Raw genomic sequence first — 16042 nt, 5'->3', positions numbered from 1 at the left:
TTAGCATATTTACATATTATTTTTAGCTAATTTAAATATTTTGTAGCATATTATTTTATTAGATTAATTAGATTATTTTTAGCATATTTTATTTGTCATTTTTTAAAGGAATTTTAAAACTATTTTTAGCATATACCTACATATAATTTTTACCTTATTTAAGTGTTATTTTAGCACATATAAATCTTTTACTAAAAATCCTTTATTTTTAAAGCATTTTTAAGTATTATTTTTTATCATATTTAAAGTACCCTTTAAGCATACTTGCACATTTTTACCATGATTAAGTAATTTTTGAACGAAAATGTTTAATATTTTTTTAGCATGTTTAAGTATTATTTTTTAGCATATTTCAGTTATTTTTCACCAAAAAACACGTGGACAGTTTGGAAACAGCTTGCCTTTATGACGTCACGCTTAATCAGCCATAAATAATGTGCATCAATTTAAAGGATAATCAATCAGCAGTTAACTAAAGGAGAATTGATTGCTTGTAACTGAGTGCAGTGGGAAAGCTTCAGTTCTTCAGCAGATTTCTCTGGTTGAACTGTTTCCAGAAGAGAAAGAGACGTGACTAAAGACGCTGGATTAAACTGACGGTTGTGCCTGAAGCAGAAACACACACACACACACACACACACACACACACACACACACACACACACACACACACACACACACACACACACACACACACATCCTGCTGAAAACACCTCCGTCATTCACTGTAAAGCTGATCCGGAGCATGATGAAATACACTGTTAACATCTGACACAAACCTCTTCAGCGGCGCAGGCCACAAAAGCATCTCAGTATTGCTGATTTCAAAAGATTACGCTGCTTATTTTAAAGCTGACAGGCGAAAGCAAAAGCCAAGATATTTTTGTATTCCAGCACTGAATTAAATGTGTCCATGTCATCCTTTACAGATTACAGTCTTCGAAGACAATAAAACACAAATATTAGCACTGTCAGTTTACTGGTTTATTTTTTAATCCTATTTACTATTACTGCTCAAATAAAATATTAGCAACATTTATTATTATTATATAATTGTTGATTTTAGATTAGTATTTTTTTTAAGTTGTTGAACTAGTAAATAACATTATATTATTTGTATTATTATTAAATGTAGTTGAACTAATGAATAAAATCTTTAAATTAACATTCTTTTATTTTTATCTTATTATTATTTAAAGTAAATGAACTAGTAAATAAATATATTATTTTAGCATATTTAAGTATTATTTGTTAGCATTTTAAGTGTTATTTTTAGCATATTTAAGTATTATTTGTAATAATATTTAAGTAATATTTTTAGCATATTTAAGTATTTTTTGTTAGCATATATTTAAGTGTTATTTTTAGCATATTTATACATTATTTGTTAGCATATTTAAGTGTTATTTTTAGCATATTTAAGTATTATTTTAAGCATATTTAAGTAATATTTTAAGCATATTTAATTATTATTTTAAGCATATTTAATTAATATTTTTAGCATATTTAAGTATTATTTGTAGCATATTTAATTGTTTTTAGCATATATAAGTATAAGTATTATTTTGAGCATATTTAAGTATTATTTTTAGCATATTTAAGTATTATTTTTAGCATATTTAAGTATTATTTTTAGCATATTTAGGTATTATTTTTAGCATATTTAAGTATTATTTGTAGCATATTTAAGTATTATTTTTAGCATATTTAAGTATTATTTTTAGCTTATTTAAGTATTATTTTTAGCATATTTAAGTGTTATTTTTAGCATATTTAAGTGTTATTTTTAGCATATTTAAGTATTATTTTTAGCATATTTAAGTATTATTTTTAGCATATTTAAGTGTTATTTTTAGCATATTTAAGTAATATTTTTAGCATATTTAAGTATTATTTGTTAGCATATTTAAGTGTTATTTTTAGCATATTTAAGTGTTATTTTAGCATATTTAATTATTATTTTTAGCATATTTAAGTAATATTTTTAGCATATTTAATTATTATTTTTAGCATATTTAATTATTATTTTTAGCACATTTAAGTATTACTTGTTAGCATATTTAAGTATTATTTGTTAGCATATTTGAGTGTTTTTTGGCATATTTAAGAATCAGTTTTAGCATATTTAATTATTATTTTTAGCATATTTAAAGATTATTTTTTGCATATATAATTATTATTTTTAGCATATTTAAGTATTATTTTTAGCATATTTAAGTAATATTTTTAGCATATTTAAGTAATATTTTTAGCATATTTAAGTATTATTTTAGCATATTTAAGTATTATTTTTAGCATATTTAAGTATTATTTTTAGCATATTTAAGTATTATTTTTAGCATATTTAAGTGTTATTTTTTGCATATTTAAGTATTATTTTTAGCATATTTAAGTGTTATTTTTAGCATATTTAATTATTATTTTTAGTATATTTAAGTAATATTTTTAGCATATTTAATTATTATTTTTAGCATATTTAATTATTATTTTTAGCACATTTAAGTATTACTTGTTAGCATATTTAAGTATTATTTGTTAGCGTATTTGAGTGTTTTCCGGCATATTTAAGAATCAGTTTTAGCATATTTAATTATTATTTTTAGCATATTTAAAGATTATTTTTTGCATATTTAATTATTATTTTTAGCATATTTAATTATTATTTTTAGCATATATTATTGATGATTAATATTATTATTGAATATTTATTGTTATTTTTTAAGCAGTTGAACTAGTAAATAACTTTTTACTTAATTAACATTATATTATTTGTATTTTTTTTAATTAAGTTTTGAAGAAGAGTTGAAGAACATAATCAGAAAGTCTCACGTCGCTGTAGTTTTCCCGGATGACTTTATAGAGCGCAGGAACCAGAGAGCCCTTCTCCTTCAGAGACACGGCATAGTTGTAGACGGCCGTCTCTTCAAGCGTCTGAAATACACCAAACACACACACGAGCTGAAACAGAGTACATGACGATGATGATGATGATCTGCAGATGATGACGCACCTTAAACTCAGACAGCCACTCCTCAACTACACCTTGATCCATAGCCAACATCTTCCCTCATCTGGAGGAGATTTCAACCTGAAACACAACAGCATTTACAGTTAGTCATTCAGCAGATGCTTTTGTCCAACTGAAGAGGCATTCAGCGGCAATACACAACAAGTGCAACACCACAAGGAACTGTTAGAGCTCAGAGAATTAAGCACTAGAGTTAGGAGGAGGAGTTTATAGAGCAAAGAGTGTTTCTATAGGTGGTGTGTCAAACCCACTAACTGAGGTGAGGGACACTTCAAAAATGTACAATGGGGTTTTTTAAGAGAGATTTGGAGTGTAAGAAAGTGTCTGGTGCGAATGTGCAAAAATTGTGTTATGCCGAGTTCAGTTTGCGTGATTTTTGCCCCGATTTTGGCTCGCCGACAGGTTTTGAGAAATCGCCAACAAATGCCTGAAATCACAGGCAAATCGCTGCTCGTGCACGTGAGTGACAATCACACAGTATGAACTATCAAAGACGCGATCTGAGAGAATCGCCGATGAGTCGCAGATGCCTGCAAGATATTTGGCGTGCTGAATATCTGGAGCTGTCAGCGATTCAAATCATGCCGTGTGAATTGAGTTTTGACTGAAAATAACATCAGCGATCGCCTACAGCCAATGAGAGAGCGGCATTCACTTGTGTGTGCGTGTGTGTACCTGCTGCAGGCCAGCGGGAGGCTGGGGGAGAAGTTAAAAGCGCTCTTTTTCGGTTTATTTTGACCCACAAAATGAAGGAAAACTAGTGGAGGTTTAACAGGACTCAGGAGCACCCGTGTCTGTTTGACGTTTCATACAGAAAGAAATTAGTTTATTATCAACGTTGAGGAGAAATGGCTCATTCCCTTTAAACCCAGGTGAGCAAACATGTACATGTTCTACCCCATTAAAGGCTTCTTTCTCATTATGTAGTTAATAACAAAAGATATACGACGTGTTTTTGGCTGTGAGACGTAGTTTGGACGAAGTTGTCGGCGATTCTTTCTGTAGTAAAGTCATGCAATGTGAAAGTCCCTGTCGCCGATCCATCTTGCAGTGTAAACAAAGCAGAGACGAAACGCTGGCCCAGATAGTCAAGCAGTGTGAAAACATCTGTGACACGACTACTTTGAAAATCATGGGAAATCATGCAGTCTAAACTCGGCATTATAGGGGTGTAACGATTTATCATTGTACGATGCAAAAATCTCACAATATGCATTGTATCGTAATGACGATTTTACTTCAATATAACGTCCATTTTCTCTTATTAAATAAGCCTTTCTTCAGAAGAAAAAATATTATAGGATTACGAAATACTGTAAAAAAAAATCCCTTGTTAAACATAATTTGGGAAATATTTATATACAACAATAAATTCACAAAAGAGCGAATAATTTTGACTTCAACTGATAATCGTTTTGAATGATCGTGATTACAATTATGACCAAAACAATCGTGATTATGATTTTTCCCATAATCGAGCAGCCCTATTTTATACCATTCCAAACTCTTCATTGGCAAAGAGTCACTTCAGAAATTAAGCAGACATGTTTCAAGACTTTCCTGACTCTCTTCCTAAAAGTTGTGCCTATTCTCCAGGATATCATCTCTCGCACATCGTCACTCGCTCTGTTTATAACCCCTCTTACAGTGAACGACTCTGACAGCCATTAGCATGTGGCTCTCATAGAGCTCTTTAATTAGCACAAAGAGCGATCGACAGCAGAGAGAAAGAGAAACTTTGTAAACACACTTACTCATTCAGCGCTTTATTGATCAGCCTGAATTACCCCTCCTTCCCCTGGATGGACTAATAAACTGTTGCACAGCGTGAGTGTGTGTGTGTGTTTATCCTTAACGCAAGCTATTGGATTAAGCGCCGGCAGTGCCAGGAACGGCTTTTCGCTTCAGGAAAGGGATTTGCTCCTTATTTCCTTCTATGGTGGCTGAAGCGCGTCTGAGATTGAGAGTTATTTTAGACAGCTGACCGTGCTGGAAGGAGAAATGCTGAGGTTTTTGTGTTCTGGTGGTTAATTATTAAATCAACAGCGCTCATTTATCAGCTGACAAGCCGTTTGAGGAATTTAAATACAGCCGACCTTTGACCCCCTGGAGCCGCAGGGACGATATCTGTTACCAAGACTGATCCTAGAACTGTAATCCACAGTCAAACAGATTAATTTAGACTAGAAGCTGGCAGATGGGAAGCAAAGAGGGAGTGTGTGTGTGTGTGTGTGTGTGTGTGTGTGTGTGTGTGTGTGTGTGTGTGTGTGTGTGTGTGTGTGTGTGAGGGAGAAAGAGAAAGGGATGAATGAATGGATGCAAAGGAGAAAAACAAACAGATGAATGAAAGGGGGAAAGCGGAATAAGTGGAGTGGATGGATGAAAAAAGAAAAGGTGGAGAGGTGGGACGCAAAGAGGGAGAAAAGAATATAATAGATAGAAGAATGCATAGATTGATGGAAAAAGGAGCTGTTGATTGAAAAACGAGGGAAAAGGACAAAAGAAAAGTGGGATGGATGGAAAGAGGGACAAGATAGAGGGGTGGATGGGTGGATGAAGGGAAAGAGGGAATAGGCAGTTGGATGGATAGATGGTAATAACGGATGATGGAAAGAGGGAAAAGATGGATGGACGAAAAGAGGGAAAGTAGGATGGATGGAGAAGGTATAGAGGGAAAAGATGGATGGGTGAGTGGATGGATGGATGAATGAATGGCGGTAAAGAGGTAAAAGCCAAATAGATGGATGGAGGTAGAGAGGCAAAGAAAACAGATGGATGGATGAAGGTAAAGAGACAAAAGACGGATGGTTGGATGGAGATAGGTAAAGAAGCAAAAAAAATTAATGGACGGAGGTAAAGAGGGAAAAGATGAATGGATGGAGGTAAAAAGGGTAAAGGCGTATAGATCGATGGATGAATGGATGTAGAAAAAGAGAGAAAAGCTGGATGGATAGGTGGAGGTAAAGAGGGAAAAGATGGATGGATAGGTGGAGGTAAAGAGGGAAAAGATAGATGGATGGAAGATGGACAAAGGTAAAAGGCAAAAATGGATGGATGGACCGATAGAGGTTAAGTGGGAAAAGATGGATGGATGGAGGTAAAAAGGGTAAAGGCGTATAGATTGATGGATGAATGGATGTAGAAAAAGAGGGAAAAGTTGGATGGATAGGTGGAGGTAAAGAGGGAAAAGATGGATGGATAGGTGGAGGTAAAGAGGGAAAAGATGGATGGATAGGTGGAGGTAAAGAGGGAAAAGATGGATGGATAGGTGGAGGTAAAGAGGGAAAAGATGGATGGATAGGTGGAGGTTAAAAGGGAAAAGATGGATGGATAGGTGGAGGTAAAGAGGGAAAAGATAGATGGATGGAAGATGGATAAAGGTAAAAGGCAAAAATGGATGGATGGACCGATAAAGGTTAAGTGGGAAAAGATGGATGGATGGGAGGTAAGAGGTAAAAAGACGGATGGATTGAGGTAAAAAGGGAAAAAAAAGAGGATAGATGGAGGTAAAGAGGCAAAAAAAGGATGGATGGATGTAAAGAGGGAAAAAAATGGATGGATGGATGGATGGTCGAATGGATAGATGGATGGAGCTAAAGAGGGAAAAGATGGATGGATGGATGGATGGATGGATGGATGGATGTAGAGGCAAAAAAATGGATGGATGGATGGATGGATGTAAAGAGGGAAAAGATGAATGGATGGATGGAGGTAAAAAGGAAAAACGCAGCTATGGATAGGGGTAAAGGGAGAAAAGGCAGATGGATGGATAGATGAATGAAGGAATGTATGGATGGATAATTTAAGAAGGGAAAAAGAGTAGGATTGATGGAGGTAAAGAAGAAAAAGACAGTGGGATAGATGGAAAGAGGGAAAGATGGATGGATGGCTAGACAGATGAAAAGATGGAAAAGACAGTGGGATGAATGGATTGAAAGAGGGATGGGGAAAATGGAACTAACCAATGGAAAGAGCGAATAAGAGAGGGCAATGGATAGATGGGTGATTGGTTGGAAGGAATGAGGTGAAAAAGTGGGAAGATGGAATAGTTAATGGAAAAAAGAGGGGAATAATTGGATGGATGAATGGATGCATCCAGTAATGTAATATCAGGAAGAAAAAAAAGTGGAATAGACAGATGAGTTATTGCAAAGAGAGAAAACAGGAGGATAGTAGAATGTAAGTAAATGGGTGTAAGAGAGAGAGAGAGAGAGAGAGAGAGAGAGTAGTGGATAATGGAAAGTGGAAATAGAGAGTGAATGGTAAGATGGACTGATAGTATGAGAGCAGAGGGTGGACGTCTTTCTTGATGCTGTACATTAATAAACTGTTTACATCAGATGATGAATCAGATCTAGCATATAGACGCATTTACAAGAAAACTACTTTAGCAAGCTACTGGGTGCCACTGAATTAACCACACTACAGGAAACAGGAAGCAGTCATACCCAGCAAGCCCCTGTGCTAACATTAGACCATCATTTATGTTTTCTGCCAAACATCAGAGTCTCTTACTAACCCTCACAACAAAACACTCCAGATAAAAGCACAGTTTACCAAAACTCATTTCTAACTTCGATACGATACCAAAAAAGAAATAAATAATTAGGGATGCACCGATACCACCCAATACCAACATTCTGAGTATCATCGATACAGATCCGATCCCGATACTGTGATGTTTTTTGTTTTTAAAAAAAAAAAAAAATAATTCAATAGTTCTGGTGATAAACTTAAATAATATATTTTCTTTAGTAAAAATAACTGACCCACTGTATATGACAGACGATACAATCTAAAACATGATGCTTGCTGTAAACTAATCTTTGAGCATTCGTTATGGCACTGATGTGCTGTGGTCCAGCGTGTTTCCTTTTTTAAATATTAGGATTTTTCTTTGAAATCTGCAATTGGCTACCATTATTGAAACTTTTTAGTAAAGCCTGATATTTTCCTGCATATTTGACACAAACTAACACAAATTGTCTGAGATCAGTTTTACTTAATAAATATTCACTTTTCTGTTAATGACCATCCATATTGCACTCGTCAGTTTTACTTTTATTAATTTAATTTAATCAACTTTGACCACAATGAGTCAGGCTTTACAAACTATTCGCAGCACTTAAAAGTATTCCCCTCGGAAGATTAAACGCAGTCGGAAGGATGAGAGAACAGAAACTCTTTGTGAGAATAATTTTACGAGCTAATTTTACAAATAATTAGCAGCTGGCCAATACCCGATCCAGCAAAATTGCGCTATTGAATGAAGATCCGATCCAAGTCGCGGGATCGGTGCTTCCCTACAAATAATAACGATAAATTACACAGAATATAGCGCAGAATATAGCACAAACGCAAGATCGGATTTGGATCAGTACCAGCTGGCCCATACCCGATCCAGCAAAAATATGCGGTAACGAACCGATATCTGATCCAAGTCTCGGGATCGGTGCTTCCCTACAAATAATAACGATAAATTACACAGAATATAGCACAGAATATAGCACTCACGCAAGATCGGATTTGGATAAGTACCAGCTGGCCCATACCCGATCCAGCAAAAATATAAGGTATCGAACCGATATCTGATCCAAGTCTCGGGATCGGTGTTATTATAAATAATAACAATATTTGATACAGTTTTCGATACTGCGGAGAAACCAAAAAGCAAGATTGTATGGTTTTAAATATTCCAGTATATACTTTTTGAAATACCAAGATTTATGACAAAACTAAATTATATTTTTAGATTAATAGTTTAGTGCTAGCTACTTTAAAAAAAAGTGCACAAGTACTACAGACTGCCCACTTCCTAATGTGCTTCATCTAATTTTCAAGCATCCTCATGAAGTAATGATTTTATCCATACTCTACAATTCCAACAATAAAAAGGTGCACTTACTTCTCAGCTCCACATAAAATGGTTAAATCTGTTGGCTTACCTGCATCATAAAGCCCCAAACTACACTGGAGGGTTCAAAAGCAAGCGCACCGCATCCATGAGCACTTCCACATCACAACAGAACAGCCTGACCAAAAATAGTCTCTGCCAAGAGCTTAAAAGTACAGAAGCGCAGGCCAGAACCCAGCGACCCGCGCCATGCTGATGAAACATATTTATAGGATGCGTCATGAAGAACTCAGTGACTCAGATATGCGTGGAGATCCAAAAAACCAGCACAGAAGAGAAGCCTGCAGTGAAGAAGCCTCCATCCGAGACTGCACAGAGGGATTTACAGACAATACACTACTAGACTAATGACTTTGGATTTATTTTGGGTAATAACAATGTTCACTAATGCTTCAAGAAATTTATCCATTCTGTTTTGTTTTAAATAACGCCCGTGTGTAGAATTAAAGGGATACAGAGCATCCTGAAAGTATTCATAGCGCTTCACTTGTTCCACATTTTCTTACGTTACAACCTTTTTCCAAATTGATTTAATTCCTCAACATTTTACACACAACCCCCATTATGAAAATGTGAAAAAAGAGTTTTTGAAACTGTTGCAAATTTATTAAAAATCAACATGTACATCAGTATTCACAGGCTTTGCTCAAGATTTTGTTGATGTACCTTTGGCAGCGATTACAGCCTTTTACAAGTCTTTCTGAATATGATGCCACAAGCTTGGCACACCTGTCTTTGGGAATTTTGGCCCATTCCTCATTGCAGTACCACTCAAGCTCTATCAGGTTGGATTGGAAGCGATGGTGTACAGCCATTTTTAAATCTCTCCAGAGATGTTCAATAGGATTGAGGTCTGGGCTCTGGCTGGGCCACTCAAGGACATTGACTGAGTTGTTGTGAAGCCACTCCATTGATATTTTGGAGGTGTACTCTGGGTCATTATCCTGCTGAGAGAGGAACCGTCGCCCCAGTCTGAGGTGAAGAGCACTCTGAAGCAGGTTTTCATTCAGGATGTCTCTGTACATTGCTGCATTCATCTTTCCCTCTATCCTGACTAGGCATGGGCCCGTAGAAGATTCCAACGGCAAATTAACCTTGGATAAAAAAATCATGGCATCACGGTATTGTGATTACTGGTCTAAAATATATTCTTTTTAAATGTCTGGGTAAAAAAAATAATTCCCTTTGAAAACAATATATTCTATTTTTTGAAAGATTTATAATAATTTGCAGCAGTAAACATGTCAAGCTAAATAATTTTAATGAATTGTTGACTTAGACAGATGTCATACAGCCTCTTTGGATATTTTTTCTGATAAAGATACTATTGTTCTAAAAAAAAAAAAATGTAAATAAAATTTTTTACACATACTTTAGGAACAGTATTACAAAAAATATGGTTGATTTTAAAACCTTGTCTTTTCCAAACCGCGGTATACCTTAAAACGGTTATTGTCCCATGCCTAATCCCTACTATCTCCAGTTCCTGCTGATGAAAAATGATGGTTTTTAATAATGAATTTAATAATGATAAGCGCTGCCTGGTTTTCTCCAAACGTAACGCCTGGCATTCACTTCAAAGATTTCAATTTTAGTCTCATCAGAGCAAAGAGTTTAGTTTCTGATGGTCTGAGAGTCCTTCAGATGCCTTTTGGCAAATTCCAGGCAGGGGGGGGGGGCTTCCGTCTGCCCACTCTACCATATAGGCCTGATTGGTGGATTGCTGCACAGATGGTTGTCCTTCTGTAAGGTTCGCCTCTTTCCACAAAAGAACGCTGGAGCTCAGACAGACCATCAGGTTATTGATCACCTCCCTGACTAAAGCTCTTCTCCTCCGATCACTCAGATTAGATGGCTGGCCAGCTCTAGGAAGAGTCCTGGCGGTTCCAAACATCTTCCACTTACGGAGGCCGCTGTGCTTATTGGAACTTTCAGAGTAGCAGAAAGTTTTCTGTAAGCTTCCCCAGCCTTGTGACTCGAGATAATCCAGTCTCTGAGGTAAACAGACAATTCCTTTGTCTTCATGCTTGGTTTGTGCTTTGACATGCACTGTCAACCCTGGGACCTTATATAGACCGGTGCACACCTTTTCAAATCACGTCCAATCAACTTTACACAGGTGAACTCCAATGAAGATGCCGAGACATCTCAAGAATGATCAGTGGAAACAGAATGTACCGGAGCTCAATTTAGAGCTTCACGGCAACCTATAATGGTATTTTTATGCTTTAGAATAGTCAAAAACCTACAGAACAACATTCCAGCATAAACAGTCGAAGATAGATTAAACAGATTCAAGATTTTATATCAGTTCATCAAAATAAGGATCAGCTAAAATCAATATCCTCAACCCAGCCCCCAACCACAGCACACACAGATGTAGTTTGCAGAAGTAGTCGACAAGCGAGAGAGCTTAATCAGACCATTACATGAGCACTAAACCACTTTGATTGCACCATAATGGAAACTGCAAATACTCCAGAGCCAGACACCACCATTCACCTCTGATTTGACTGCAACAAGAGGCTTTTCAGATTCAGCAGCTTGACAAACATATCATTAGAGCTCATTTCTGAGACTTGGTGGCATGAGTTAGTGCAGAGGCTGATTAAAGCCCACAGAGAAGCGAATACGAGCCCCTGCTGCGGCTCACTGAGGATGTGCTGACGTTAATGAGAGTCCTCCACATGGTAAACCCATACCTGCCACCACAGACAGAAAACCTCCACATTTACAGACACTTCTGTTTTTCATACACAGTTGCTATGACAGGAAGTTAAACGAACCCAGAATGAGAGGTTAAAAGTGTGTTGAAGCGCTGTTCGCAAGCAATTTTACTTCTGTAATCTAAGGCTGCGTTAACACTGACAAAAAAAAAATCAGATTTTCAGCCCTTGATTATTTAAAATATGTGCCTTAGCATACATTTTTTGCGAAACATAAAATACATTGCTCTGTGCACTTTTCATTGCACGTTTCAGATGAAAAATCCACTATAGGGTGCTGTTTTGAGGGCGAGTTTTGTTGTACGTTTTGATGCACATCATTCTTCTACATGTACAGTAGAAGGCGGGGCTTGTCATACAGAACACCTAACGAACCACTGAGCTAACCCCTTTCCTAAACCCAACCAATAGTGTTTTCAAAAGCAGACAGAAGAGAAAAAACGCACTGCAACCACATTGTTTTAACTTGATATTACATTGCTTTTATCTCTTTTGTAAAACAGTCCGGGTGGCAAGGTGGCTCAGTTGCCTCACAGCAAGAAGGTCGCTGGGTAAAGTCCCAGCTGGACCAGTTGTCATTTGTGTATGGAGTTTGCATGTTCTCCCGTGTTGGCGTGGGTTTCCTCCGAGTGCTCCGGTTAACCCCACAGTCTAAAGACATGCACTATGGGAGAATTGAGTCAACAAATTTGGTCAGTGTATGAGTGCTCTTTCCACCGTGTTGACTCCTTTTAAATATGGGACTAAGCTAAAGAAAAATTAATGAATGAATGTAAAAGTTTCCGTGCCAGACGATCAGGTTATCCTGATCCAAACCTTCCGGCCCTTTACGGTTCCCCCTGCAGGTGTTGGGCTTGTGGAAGGATGGTCCAACATCCCTCAGTCTGGCTAAACTCAGCCACCAGGCCCTCACATACGAGCCCCAACCCCAGGCCTGGCTCCAGGGTGGGGCCCTGGCTGCACCATATCGGGCGATGTCACAGTCCTTGTACTCATTAGGGGTTTTTTGAAAACCAGGAGGAGGCCTCTGAGAAGACCCAGGACACGCTGGAGGGACTATGTCTCTCGGATGGCCTAGGAACGCCTCGGGATCCCCCCGGAGGAGCTGGAGGAAGTGTCTGGGGAGAGGGAAGTCTGGGGTTCTATCCTAAGACTGTTGCCCCCATGACCCGGTCCCGGAAAGCGGTAGAAAATGAATAAATAAAAAAAACAGTCCTTCAATGGACTCAAATCCAAGTGCTCTGCAACAAGTACAACACCATACAAAGCGAGCTACCGCACACTGATCACATCAGTACAGTTGTCCATATGGTAAACACTAGGGATGTAACGTATCAGAATTTCACGTTTCACGTTAAAGTTTCAATTTAGTAGTGTTGAAAACTCATCACATTCAACATTTAATCACTCACTCACTTAGATAGAGATGGGTTTAAAGGAAAATTATCTTATAAATATAATCTGGTAAAAGCTGGTATCTCTGGGTATTTACAATGTCCCCTGCAACAGAAAAAAAAAAACCTCTCATTTGGGACTGAGGTTTCTGGGACAGAGAGATATGACTTTATGACTTGGCCCAGGTTGACAGCAGTGGGTAACGTTGTGCATTGTCTTTCCCCCACTTGAGAGGAAAAACCATGGGTGAGATAGAGGTCTCATGTCTGCATCAATCTGAACAGTGTGCTGTGTTTCTGCAGTCCCCATGATATTAGTCGTATTCCCCAACTTGCAGGCACGTGCACACACAGTGCTCAACCTGTGCAGTGCACATGCCCTTTTTAGTCTTGGATAGAAAGTTCCCTTCCAAAATGATCAAAAGTGCCCCTGCGACGCGACATACCCTCCGTCCCCGCTTTACAGTACGCGCGCGACAACACAGCTTATAAGAACTCGCGCGACAACACCGATATTCAGTACGCGCGCGACAACACAGCTTATAAGAACTCGCGCGACAACACCGCTATTCAGTACGCGCGCGGCGACAACACCCGCTTTAGGGTTTTCCAGCTCTTTTTGATCCCCGCCTCTAGCAGCACACTCCATTTCCGCATTACTGGATCTGTAGCGCCAACAGACCGCAAGGGATTATGGCCAAGCCTGGGCTGATGGGAATTGTAGTTTCCGGTACCTCCCGTTCGCTTCATTCACCTGAGCAAATTTTCTCAGAAGACCTATAGTTTTACCGAGTCATGCGACTACGGTAATATCGGAAAAAATTAATATTGCGGTATGACGGTATTTACAATACCGTTACATCCCTAGTAAACACATTAGATTAAAATTCTGAACATCTTTAAGTTGTTTTTGACATAAAATTCAATTTACATTTCAAGTCATTCATCAGATCAACAATCTCCAAATTTATTTCTCAAATGATTTTGGCTGCAAGTCCTTAACTCCCTAACTTCACTCCATCTCGTTCACTTGGATGTATGCCATTGATTACATTACACAAGTGTCCACTACTGGCAGACCATCTTAATGGGTTTAAATGGAGTGCACTAAACCCTTGAGCACTTTGAAGCTACACTGTTGTGATGTCACAATCGCATTGCATTCTGGGACATAAAGGTGCTAGAGTAGACATATAAAGCAGACTCGCACCCTTGGTCAAAAATCGAGGTATCAAGAGTATGTCCATGTTTACATTTTTCTTGTTCACTTGATGAAGTGGAACACACTTTAAAATGGCAGCATGGACTCTCTTGAGGGAACAAGCGAAGGGAAGTTTGCGAGTGCATGTCTAAAAGTGGATTGGAACACGGCCTTTGTGTCAGTTGTAGATGCACCAATATGAACACTTTAATCAATACAATACTACAGTTTTGGAAGCCAATAAGAGGCATATAAATACATATTTTGGTATTATTTTTTTCTGAGGCTGCTTACTAAAAACAAACAAAGTAAAAATGTATTTTAAAGAGCCCCTGTTTTGCATTATAAATGGTCATGCAAGGTCAAAAAACACTTTCATTGTCTTATAATATGCATTTATTTTGACCTAATTATCCCAACGACTCCTATATGATTTGTTCAGCGATACATTTGTTTCCAAACCCCTCCTTAGCGCAAAGCTAATCTGCTTTGATGACCCAGTCTATTGTGATTGGCCGACTGCGTTAAGTGCGAGGCAGAGAGAAACGCCCGCCCACTATGAAGTAGCAGGCAGAGAGTATGTGAGAGCGCAATGCAGGAATGCAATAAGGAAATGCAGTTAAACACCAGCATATTACTCTACTCTTAAACCTAACCTCAAGTAAAAACAATGGTCTATTTTTAAAAAAACATAACAGACTTAAAGACTAACACAGAAAACAAGCAGTCACATAATTTGTCTCTTAAACAACAAAAAAAAGAAATCAAACACTAACGTTTTTAAAACCATGCCACGTCGATCAAGCAGACTCTGCTGGCAAATGCAAGTGGTTCAGTCTGAAACAAGAGCGGCATCTGTTTCAAAATGGCCAGATCTAAAATCATCCATCACCCGCTGGCCACAACCCAGCTTTCTGCAAGATGAGCTGCGGATTTTCCTTCTCAGAGAAACCACCGCACTACCAAAATCGAATCTACAGCAAATCACATCAGACTGATAACAAAAACACCCAGACAGTCCACTGAGACAGAGAGAGGTTCAGAGAAGATGATTTAACCGCATGAACACACACATCACACACTACCCAACCTGGAAATGGCAAGAAAAACTGCAACCGCAGAGACTCAGCTAACAGGTTTCACAATCTAAAGGAGGAACCGTGACGAAGGCCACATTATTCTGTCATGTTATATGCTTGTTTGCTGAGAGAGATTCTTTTGAATCAGATAATCCTGTCAAAAGGAAACATTTTCCACAAGCCCCGCCCTATGCATGCTTATTTTTACCCAAGGATTTGCATAATCAGGCTATGCATTTACATGCAAGTCCAAATTGATTTGTATAGCGCACAATAGACATTGTTTCACAGCAGACAATAATAACGATGCTGGTGTTTATAGTGTCTTAATATCTTCTTCATTAAAATAGTGTTTGTGCACACTTGGTGAATAAAGTAAGGCATTTTTTTCCAATTATACAAGCTATTCAGATGTAGAAATGTGTTATATAACACATACTGAATGTGCATGTGTGTGGATGCTTGACATCTTATATTTGTGTCCACATTTAAGCCTCATAATGCATTAAGATCAGTTACAAACACACAAACTAAAGACCATTTGCATTTAATCATTTGGCAGACGCTTTTGTCTAAAGCCACTTACAATTGAGGAGGCATTCAGTGATTCAACAAGAAGAGGCAATACACACAACAAGTGGAAACTATACAAAGGAACTGTTGATGCTCAGAGAATTAAGTGCTCGAGTTAAGGCTGATT

At 37.7% G+C, this 16042-nt stretch overlaps 1 protein-coding gene and 1 long non-coding RNA gene across 15 annotated transcripts in view; one reads left to right on the top strand and one right to left on the bottom strand.

The window, feature by feature from the left end:
• Nucleotides 1-16042, bottom strand: part of hycc1 (hyccin PI4KA lipid kinase complex subunit 1) — a 62304-nt gene that overhangs the window by 28664 nt on the left and 17598 nt on the right. For 11 of the 14 annotated variants that reach the window (XR_015515828.1, XR_015515832.1, XR_015515830.1 and 8 more), the window contains exons 2-3: nucleotides 3011-3088; nucleotides 2830-2931 (exon numbers count right to left, since the gene is read on the bottom strand). Coding sequence is in view for 9 of the 14 variants with exons in the window: in XM_087294158.1 (XP_087150284.1) it covers nucleotides 2830-2931; nucleotides 3011-3061 (153 nt within the window). In the remaining 5 variants the exon portion in view is untranslated. Of the gene's footprint in view, nucleotides 1-2829; nucleotides 2932-3010; nucleotides 3089-4782; nucleotides 5191-16042 lie in introns of those variants that run through there. The other 3 variants (XM_087294160.1, XM_087294157.1, XR_015515831.1) reach the window with 2 other exon arrangements.
• LOC147832414 (uncharacterized) lies at nucleotides 9192-15364 on the top strand. The gene is made up of 3 exons (XR_015516341.1): nucleotides 9192-11853; nucleotides 11942-12979; nucleotides 13931-15364. It is a non-coding gene; the product is annotated as an uncharacterized LOC147832414 (long non-coding RNA).

The sequence above is a fragment of the Danio rerio genome, chromosome 19 (assembly GCF_052040795.2).
Source record: "Danio rerio strain M-AB ecotype USA chromosome 19, GRCz13ab, whole genome shotgun sequence".
NCBI classification, from domain to species: Eukaryota; Metazoa; Chordata; class Actinopteri; order Cypriniformes; family Danionidae; genus Danio; species Danio rerio.
This window is presented reverse-complemented; position numbering and strand designations above follow the sequence as displayed.